Raw genomic sequence first — 10,176 nt, 5'->3', positions numbered from 1 at the left:
CAAGCCAAATTTGGGGGTCCGTTTATATGGGGGCTACACGTAAAAGTGGACCGATATGGCCCATTTGCAATACCATCCGACCTACATCAATAACAACTACTTGTGCCAAGTTTCAAGTCGATAGCTTGTTTCGTTCGGAAGTTAGTGTGATTTCAACAAATGGACGGACGGACATGCTCAGATCGACTCAGAATTTCACCACGACCCAGAATATATATACTTTATGGGGTCTTAGAACAATATTTCGATGAGCTACAAACGGAATGACAAAGTTAATATACCCCCATCCTATGGTGGAGGGTATAAAAACTGAAAATTTTTTTTTTTTGCCAATCTCTAGTTATATTTGGACCTTTACTTAAGAATTTTTGTCTTGAAAGGAAGATCTTATCATTATTGATTTTTTCTGATAGTTTAACAAACCAATTCCTGAACAGATAATTTCAAACTATAACACTGAAAAAAGTTGTGACCTAATATGACTGATTATGCTACCTGAATTTTAGGACATGGAATTTACGCAATATAAAGAAAAAATTCTTTAACATAAAGAATTTTTAATAAAAAGAAAATTCATAACCATTCTTTCTTTGAATTTGGGAGACGAATAATTTATAAATGCATCCTTCTGTTAAAGTCGTATGACATTTGTTTTTTGTATATGAATGTCTTAGTGAATATATCACAAAAAGAGAATGGAAATTCGATGAATGAGATCTGTATCCTATTTTGGATTTAATAGTGCCTAGAGGTAAAGCTAGACAGCTCCCTAAAAATATTTTTATTTTAAAGAAGCAAAATCTTTGGCTCGGAATCAATACCAAAATTCTTAAGATGCGGTCAAAATATTTGGATCCAACAGTGAATCAACAGTCACTTCACAGTAAAAGATATTTTTTTCACATCAAAATGAATATTTGCCTATATTTCAATATCTTCTTTTTGTGTTTAATTCAAAATCTCAGTCTAAAACTGATATAATCAAAACCAAAAATAGTGTTGTTACATTAAAGAAATGTTAACTAATTTGTTCCTCATCTTTAAACTATAAAAAAATATAAAATATATAAAAAAAATATTTTGAAAAAGCAACCCACTTAATTTATAAAATTGGTTAAAACGATTCAAATCTGTTTATTGATTTTTTTATATTCTTATTGCTATACATGAATAAATCATTTTACACTCAGAAAAACGTCAGTTCCAAATAGAAAAGCAAACAATTTTCCCCTAATTTCAATAAATATTTTAATGAAGGATGCAACAAATAATGTTCCTGTCCTATATTTTAATCTATCTTAACTTCAGTCTACACCGAAAAAAATGTCCACAGTTAAACTAACGCTAAATCCAACTTATTTTTATTGCAAAAAAGTGATTTGTCTGTACAAATAAAAAATTATCACCGACATTTTTTCAATTATACACTTTAGTGAATTTGGAATCGGATTCAATTAATATGTTAATTGATTCAATTAATTATTTAATCAAATCCGAATAAAAGCCAATTAAAAAAATTATTGATATTTGTTACGTTTCCAATTAAAATATTAATTGATGCAATTGATTAATATTAATTGATGCAATTGATTAATTGATTAACAAAATCAATTCGGAAATAATTTTCAATTACAAACGTGATTGAAAATTGTTCCGTTTCCAATTACACATGTGATTGATCCAATCATCTTTGTGATTGAAAATGAATAATTTTGAGCGATGGAAAGAGCGAAAAGATAACAAAATAATGGGTATTTATTCAACAACGTATGATGGAGAGATCAGTCTGTGTAGTAACTCGTAACGAACGGTTGGGTTTTTTGTTTTTCGCGTAAATTGAAAAATATGATAGAAAAAAATATGAAAAATATGATTCTATCTGCTGCGTTCGAAATGTGTGCATAAATATTTGGTTGAAATAAATAAAGTGTGCAACAACAAATGGCCACGAGGTAATGGTTTGAAAAAATATATGGCAGAACGCATTTGAAATTAACTGTGTTTGTGTTTTGTGGTATTGTAAAAATGGAAAACAATCTACGCTTATTGAAGGTAAGCAATTGTGAAATGTGAATGAACCGTTTTCCATTGAAGGCTATTTACATTAAACGGACTAAAATAATATATTTTTATATCCTTCACCACTACTGCGGTACAGGGTATAATAAGTTTGTGCATTTGTATGTAACGACAAGAAGGAAAAGTCAGAGACCCATCGTTTAGTATACTGATCGTCTTAGAATTCTAGTCGATTTAGATAACAGGTTGGCTGATAAGTCCCCGGTCTAACAAAGAAAAACACATTTTTTTATCAAAATTCGTTTTTATTATTCAACATAGTTCCCTTCAAGAGCGATACAAAGATTATAACGACCTTCCAATTTTTGATACCATTTTGGTAGTACTCCTTCGGTTTTGCCTCAAAATAGGCCTCAGTTTCGGCGATCACCTCTTCATTGCAGCCAAATTTTTTCCCTGCGAGCATCCTTTTGAGGTCTGAGAACAAGAAAAAGTCGCTGGGGGCCAGATCTGGAGAATAAGTGGGGGGGGGGGGGGGGTATGGAAGCAATTGGAAGCCCAATTCATGAATTTTTGCCATCGTTCTCAATGACTTGTGGCACAGTGCGTTGTCTTGGTGGAACAACACTTTTTTCTTCTTCATATGGGGCCGTTTTGCCGCGATTTCGACTTTTTCTGAAGGGGAAAAATACGGTGGAAGCAAAAACTTGGCTTGATAATAAGTTTCCGGACTCTGTCCCAGGGAAATCAACAATAATTGATTGGTATGCAAAATTCAAGCGTGATGAAATGAGCACGGAAGACGGTGAACGCAGTGGACGCCCGAAAGAGGTGGTTACCGACGAAAACATCAAAAAAATTCACAAAATGATTTTGAATGACCGTAAAATGAAGTTGATCGAGATAGCAGAGGCCTTAAAGATATCAAAGGAACGTGTTGGTCATATCATTCATTAATATTTGGATATGCGGAAGCTCTGTGCAAAATGTGTGCCGCGCGAGCTAATATTTTACCAAAAACAACAACGTGTTGATGATTCTGAGAGGTTTTTGCAGCTGTTAACTCGTAATACACCCGAGTTTTTCTGTCGATATGTGACAATGGATGAAACATGGCTCCATCACTACACTCCTGAGTCCATTCGACAGTCGGCTGAGTGGACAGCGACCGGTGAACCGTCTCCGAAGCGTGGAAAGACTCAAAAGTCCGCTGGCAAAGTAATGGCCTCTGTTTTTTGGGATGCGCATGGAATAATTTTTATCGATTATCCTGAGAAGGGAAAAACCATGCATTTAATACTAGCTACGCCATCTATGTGTCAGACCGGGGACTTATCAGCCAACCTGTTAATTTTTTGAAATAAAGTACTGGTGGTTATAGCAAATTGACTTATATTGTACGAAAATTTTCTTAGTCGTATACAGGTTTGTTGTACCTTTGATTCCTCAATTTCTCTACTTTTTTGAAAATTATACTGACAAACAGTTTATTTGAAACCAATTTTTTAATAAAGGTTTCTCAAAAACTTGTTCATTTTTCCGGATAGCAGTAATATTTTGAATGAGTGTAGTACATTCTTCCCACAGCGTAGTAATAATGAACTAAAATACGATGCAATCATGAACTTATTTATAAGAAAATCATGAACTTATCTAGATGAACAAATCTTTGGCTCCAAATCATGGTCATTCTTACTATGGGTTAGTTCATTTTTCATAAACAGTAGTAAACTTTTTTTTGTCGGTGCAAAAAGTATTTACTTATTTCTGTGATATCGGCGTTTGTAATGCAGTTAGTTAAAATTTAAAATTAAACAAAGTTTTCTAAAATGAACCAAAACTTTCCTAAATGGTGGGTCAAATGTTTTTTTAAGTGTATGACTGGCCGAATATCCTTTATTTGTAAACGATTTTTGAATTTAATGAACTTCCTTATGGAACCTCGTGTTAATCTAATATTAATGGAATAGTTAAGTAATTACACTCCAAAAAAGTGAACACTCTATTTCACTAAAGCCAATTTAACTTTATTTTAGTTCATGGAATTAGTATGTTTGGAGAAAGTTTCCTTTACTCTAATAATTTTTTGAGTACATTAGTTAAATTTATTAAAACCGAGGAAAAAAATAAACTCAAATGAAGGATAAAAATTAACTAAATTTGTGTTTTCCACAAAATAGTTCAGAATTTCTTTAAATTTGTAAATTTTACCAAAAATGCGTCCATCATGGACTTCGTATGTCACTAAAGACATTCTTGCAATTTTGAACTCTAAGTTTTTCCTTCAAACTACAAAATTTTATTTAACAAGTGAAAAAACTTAGTTTTGTCTAAAAAATTTTCTTGAATTTGTCGAAAAATATTTACTTTTTTATGACATCGGCGTGATGCCAACGTTTGTAATACTGTTTAGTTAAAATTTTCTACAAATATTCAAAATTTTCTAAAATTAACCGAAATTTTTCTTCCTGGTGGGTTCACTGTTTTTTCAGGGTATTTACATAAATAATAACATTTATTATACATACATAAATTGACGGCTCGTAATCCATGACAGTAAAACCCATCGGGATATCCTGTAAACATTTCAGTTTCTTTTTTAGTGATTAAAGTTGGTTGCAAAATGCCAATCATTATCATTATGGGGTATCGCTACATCCCACTAATATTCTATTATTTTGACAAGTAATTCCAGAAATTTAATTAAATTCAAAATATGATTTCCTCCTTTTCTTAATAGCCAATAAAGTAGTATTCCCAAATTTCTCCTGTGCAGCCGATGATGTCTATTTTACCCAGAGCACCAGATTCTTTGCCATCCCAAAGAGTACTACAAGGTTATTTTTTTGTTCAGAAATATAGTTTTGCAGCCATTGGCATAGATCCAACTTCATTGAAGCGTACCATCTATAATCCTTATCGTGCCTGGATACCACTTTTGTCAATAGTGACTGTGTGTATCCCAGTATTCTTATATGCCAGTAAATATGTGGACGATTTATTGCAGATGACCAATATATTAGCCCCCATTTGGCAATCATTATTGGGAATAATTAAATTTTTCCTATTCATGTGGAATAGAAAGAAAATTGTCGAATTGGTACGCAAACTATGGCAAAGGAACCTGGAAGGTAATGATGGCTAGATTTATCCTTGAAATTGACTATTTTTGTTTACCATTTTTGCAGCGAATGATGAGGAATTAAAAATTCTGGTCGAGGAAAATTCTTATGATACTAAAATTTCCATATTCTATTACACATCTGTATTTATCTCAGCTGTTTTGGCCACATTGTTACCATTTATGACAGCTGGATTTTATGCCTGGAAGGGTTATAGCTTTTGGGAATCACTGGATCCTCCTTTTAAGGGAGTGTAAGTTTACTAAACCAAGGCTGAAGAATTTCGGGTTTTAATTTCTTTATTTTTTTTTGCAGATATCTTGTGGATCCCCATAATTCGTACTGGGCTTATGCATTTGCCTTTATTTGGAATGCTTTGGGTATCTACTATGTTCTTAATGGAACATTGGCCATCGATACCCTATTCTCTTGGTTCATGCGTAATATCTCAGCTCAGTTTCGTATATTAAATTTAAAATTCGAATTAATAGCTAAGGATGTTGCCTCTATGAAAACTCAAAATTTGGAATTGGATCGGTGTATTATTGAGGCTATATCAAGATGTGTGGATTATCATCGTCGTACTATACAATTGGCTGAAAGCTTCAATGAAGTCTACAAACACATTGTGTTGATTAAATTCCTCATCAGTTGTGTTCAAATTGCGTTGGTTACTTTTCAATTTCCCAATACCACACAAGTGGCCGTACAAATGTTTAATGTGTCATTTATGGTATCCGTATCAACTCAATTGATGTTATATTGTCATGGTGGACAGAAAATTAAGGAGTTGGTAAGATCCTTTTCTAACATAAGCGTTAAATACTTATATAACGATAAGATTTCCTTTAATAACACATTAAAATTAAGGTGGAATTGCATACCATGCGTTAATGCGTCCGTTGATTGAAGAGTTGAATTTTCTCTTTCAAAGCAACAGCTTGGTTAGAGTGCTTCAAATAGAAAAAATCAACCCTTCCATCAACGTACGGATTAACGTATGATATGTAATTCAACCTTTAACCTCTCATAACTGGAAAGCTCACAAATGTGGATAAAATTTAGGAGTGCGTTCACTTCAGAGAAGTGTCACTGTATTAGTAATCTTGTCGATAAAACAGCTGATCGTATGCAATAACATAGACCAATTAAATATAAGACATCTGAAGTGAATTCACAGCGCTGTAGTTTGTCTGCACACCGAAGAGGGCTCGTTTTCGTCTGAAACAGAGTGATTTTTTAATTTGGCTTTAATTTGACTTCTTTCCTTTGTTCTCTTGTTGAACCGCCAAATATTGTAAAAGCTTATAAAAATCTATCCATCCACACTTTTTTTGTAATTGACTGATTTGTACGGTTATTCTCGTTTTCCAAAAAGTAATTGAGTCACTTGACTACGCAATTGAGTGGAATGACGGCGCACTGCAAATAAACAAAACCATGGTGAATTCACTTGAGATGCCTATACCTTCCTTGGTCTATGGCAATAATGTCACTAAGAAACCCTCTGTTTGGATCAGTAGATTGATTTTTTGTTAGCGTATAAATAAAGTTTTCCAAAAATGTAATCCGGTATCCAGGAAATTCGAGTTCATAGAGTTCATTTAGAGCCACAAATTGAGTGTAGAAGAAGGTGGACATTGTAGCTGCTATATAGACCGATCTCCCCGATTATATTTCTTCACCATTTATAAATTTTTATTATCGGCGTTATGATAAACCTTTCTTATTTTCAGAGTTCATCAGTGGATTTAACTATTTACGAATCTTTCCAATGGGATGGCTTGCCTATTAAAATCCAAAACTTACTTCGACTGATCATGGTTAGATCCCAGAAGTCTTGTCATTTAACCGGATTTTTCTTCGTGCTTGATTTGAGTTTATTTGTCTGGGTTTGTACAATATTTAAACAATATATGTATAACATTTTATTTTACAAATTAAATTGTAGGTCTTTAAATCAGCAGGATCGTTTCTAGCAATGATGTTGTCCTTGAGCGAAAGTGAAATCCAGTAGCGAAATTTACTTAAAAGATTTTCATTTGTAGAACAATAATAAATTTTGTTTGCGTACTGAATGATGAGTTGTTTATACCGCTGTAGTACAGAATATTGTTTATAACCCCCATTTATTGATAACCACCAGAAGAAGCAGTAAACGATCTACGGTTAGGTTAGGTTAAAGTGGCAGCCCGATTAAGTTTCAGGCTCACTTAAATAGACTATTCAGTCCATTGTGATACCACATTAACTAAAGGTACCTATTACAAATACGCACTTCTAGTTTTAACCGCTGAACCTTCTCGTTTATTTTCTTCTGTTCAACCAACCAGATTGTTCCAAAAACATGGTTCAGTTTTGGTGAGGTTTGAGCCTGTAGAAACTTCCCGCATACGATGTTCGTCAATATCGGAAGTTTTTGTGTCTCTTTCGGCTTCGCAAGGAGATTTTTCCACTTCTGACTCTAACGGAGTTTTGTCCGTTTCGGAATTCTTTGGCTGATCGCTTTTGTATATGGATATAATGAAAGCCATAACTTACACGTCCTTGGGTCTGGGCTAGATGTGGCAGCGACTCAATGTTCAATATAAACACCGCATGTCGTCGTGGTCCATCCCCCTCATCCAAACGACCAACCTTCCAATCGGCGGTTGGAAAATCTGGGTTACATTCCTTTAGTCTGTTTAATGTTGACTCAGGAGGGTCAGGAGCTCTAGGTTTAGCCGGTATGTCTTTTCTCGACTAACTCTAAAGCGGCTCCTTCACCAATTAGCATTAAAGCAATCCATAGACCTCTGGTCCGCAAATGCGATTAATTTAAATCGTCCTTGATACCATCCATCATCTTGCTGTCGAAGACTTGGTCCGGGAAACTTTTTTCGCACCTCTGAGTAGACACCAGACATTGCGTTCTCAATTTTCCCCCATTTTTGCTTTGGAACCATACCGTCCAATGCTCCTTTATTAATGATAGCCATCACAAGGCTGTCTTTAGCAACTGAGGCAAACGATCTATGATCCCTTTTGGAGGATCATCCTGTGATCGTTCCCTTTTTCCATTTTATGGAATCGCTTTGTTTAGCCGACAACGTGCTTGGGTCGACTGCTCCTAATTTATTTAGTATAAACAAAGCATTTCTGCGTTCTTTGAATCTCTTTCGTGAGGAATTACCTCCTTTTGATGTTGTTACCTTAGAAAAGGTCCAACGATGCGGCTTCTTTATAATAAAGACATTTTTTAGCGACCTATCAGGCTTTAAATTTAGTATCAACAAAATTAAAATTAGGATTCATTTGTCAGATACTTCAAAGTAAACAAGTATATACGGCCGTAAGTTCGGCCAGGCCGAATCTTATGTACCCTCCACCATGGATTGCGTAGAAACTTCTACGAAAGTCTGTCATCCACAATCGAATTAATTGGGTTGTGGTATCTTAAAACTTCTTAACATCGTTTTCTAAATTGTGAGTTATTCCATACGTGGTATATATTAGACAAAAAAAAAGTATGTATAGGTAAGTCTACAAATAATTACGAATCAATATGGACTTTTGCACGGGATCGGTTTATATGGGGGCTATATATGATTATGGACTGATATGGACCACTTTTGGCATGGTTGTTAAATATCATGTACTAACATCACGTACCAAATTTCAACCGAATCGGATGAAATTTTCTTCTCTTAGAGGCTTCGCAAGCCAAATCGGGGGATCGGTTTATATGGGGGCTATATATAATTATTGACCGATGTGGACCAATTTTTGCATAGTTGGTAGAGACCATAAACTAACACCATGTACCAAATTTCAGCCGGATCGGAAGAAAAGTTTCTTCTCTTAGAGGCTTCGCAAGCCAAATCTGGGAATCGGTTTATATGGGGGCTATATATAATATAGGACCGATGTGGACCAATTTTTGCATGGTTGATAAAGACCATATACTAACACCATGTACCAAATTTCCGGATCGGATGAAATTTGCGTCTCTTAGAGGCTCCACAAGCCAAATCGGGCGATCGGTTTATATGGGGGCTATATATAATTATGGACCGATGTGAACCAATTTTTGCATGGTTGCTAGAAACCATATACGAACACCATGTACCAAATTTCAGCCGGATCGGATGAAATTTGCTTCTTTTATAGGCTCGGCAAGCCAAATCTGGGGATCGGTTTATATGGGGGCTATATATAATTATGGACCGATGTGGATCAATTTGTGCATGGTTATTAGAGATCATATACTAACACCTTGTACCAAATTTCAGCCGGATCGGATGTAACTTGCTCCTCTTAGAGGGCCTGGGGGTCCGTTTATATGGGGGCTATACGTAAAAGTGGACCGATATGGCCCATTTTCAATACCATCCGACCTACATCAATAACAACTACTTGTGCCAAGTTTCAAGTCGATAGCTTGTTTCGTTCGGAAGTTAGCGTGATTTCAACAGACGGACGGATGGACATGCTCAGATCGACTCAGAATTTCACCACGACCCAGAATATATATACTTTATGGGGTCTTAGAGCAATATTTCGATGTGTTACAAACGGAATGACAAAGTTAATATACCCCCCATCCTATGGTGGAGGGTATAAAAATGATTTCATAATTTAAAAAAAAATTAAACCAAAGATGCTAAATCCTCAAAATAAGTCATAGCTTATATTTGAAGCTTTTTCAGCTTAAATCTAAAGATTTAATATTTCAGTTAATTTAAGGACGAATTTAAGGGAGGGACGCAGATTTCCAAAATTTGTGTCCTAAATGTAATGAAAACCATTTTTGAAGCCAAGACTATAAACTTTATTTTAATTACAATTTCATTATTTTAAAGAATTTTGTCCTTAATATTTTCTAAATTGCGCTGCCTAAAATGTAGGTTGTGAATTTCGTATAAGAAATTTCGTATAAACGTATATATGTTTAGAAACTTCAGGGAAAGCAAAAGAGTAGAAAGAAGGTAAATATGACGACGGAGATATATACCGAAATACATATATAGATATGTAAGTTTAATTACAACAAAAG

The 10,176-nt window shown here is 34.5% G+C and overlaps 1 protein-coding gene across 1 annotated transcript; it reads left to right on the top strand.

Annotated features, from left to right (window-relative positions):
- Window positions 1-4,801: 4,801 nt before the first annotated feature.
- LOC142239698 (odorant receptor 45a-like) lies at window positions 4,802-5,776 on the top strand. The gene is made up of 4 exons (XM_075311481.1): window positions 4,802-5,150; window positions 5,208-5,394; window positions 5,457-5,680; window positions 5,745-5,776. Exons 1-4 carry the CDS (start codon window positions 4,802-4,804, stop codon window positions 5,774-5,776), a joined length of 792 nt encoding a protein of 263 aa, XP_075167596.1.
- Window positions 5,777-10,176: the final 4,400 nt, after the last annotated feature.

Source organism: Haematobia irritans, chromosome 5 (genome assembly GCF_050003625.1).
Source record: "Haematobia irritans isolate KBUSLIRL chromosome 5, ASM5000362v1, whole genome shotgun sequence".
In the NCBI taxonomy this organism is placed as follows: Eukaryota; Metazoa; Arthropoda; class Insecta; order Diptera; family Muscidae; genus Haematobia; species Haematobia irritans.
This window is presented reverse-complemented; position numbering and strand designations above follow the sequence as displayed.

What these genes read in the sequence shown, in the direction of transcription:
- LOC142239698 (XM_075311481.1), top strand. Translation starts at nt 4,802, where the DNA reads ATGTCTATTTTACCCAGAGCACCAGATTCTTTGCCATCCCAAAGAGTA. An exon ending in ATGGCAAAGGAACCTGGAAG is followed by an intron (nt 5,151 to 5,207) that starts GTAATGATGGCT and finishes CCATTTTTGCAG; the next exon opens with CGAATGATGAGGAATTAAAA. An exon ending in GATCCTCCTTTTAAGGGAGT is followed by an intron (nt 5,395 to 5,456) that starts GTAAGTTTACTA and finishes TTTTTTTTGCAG; the next exon opens with ATATCTTGTGGATCCCCATA.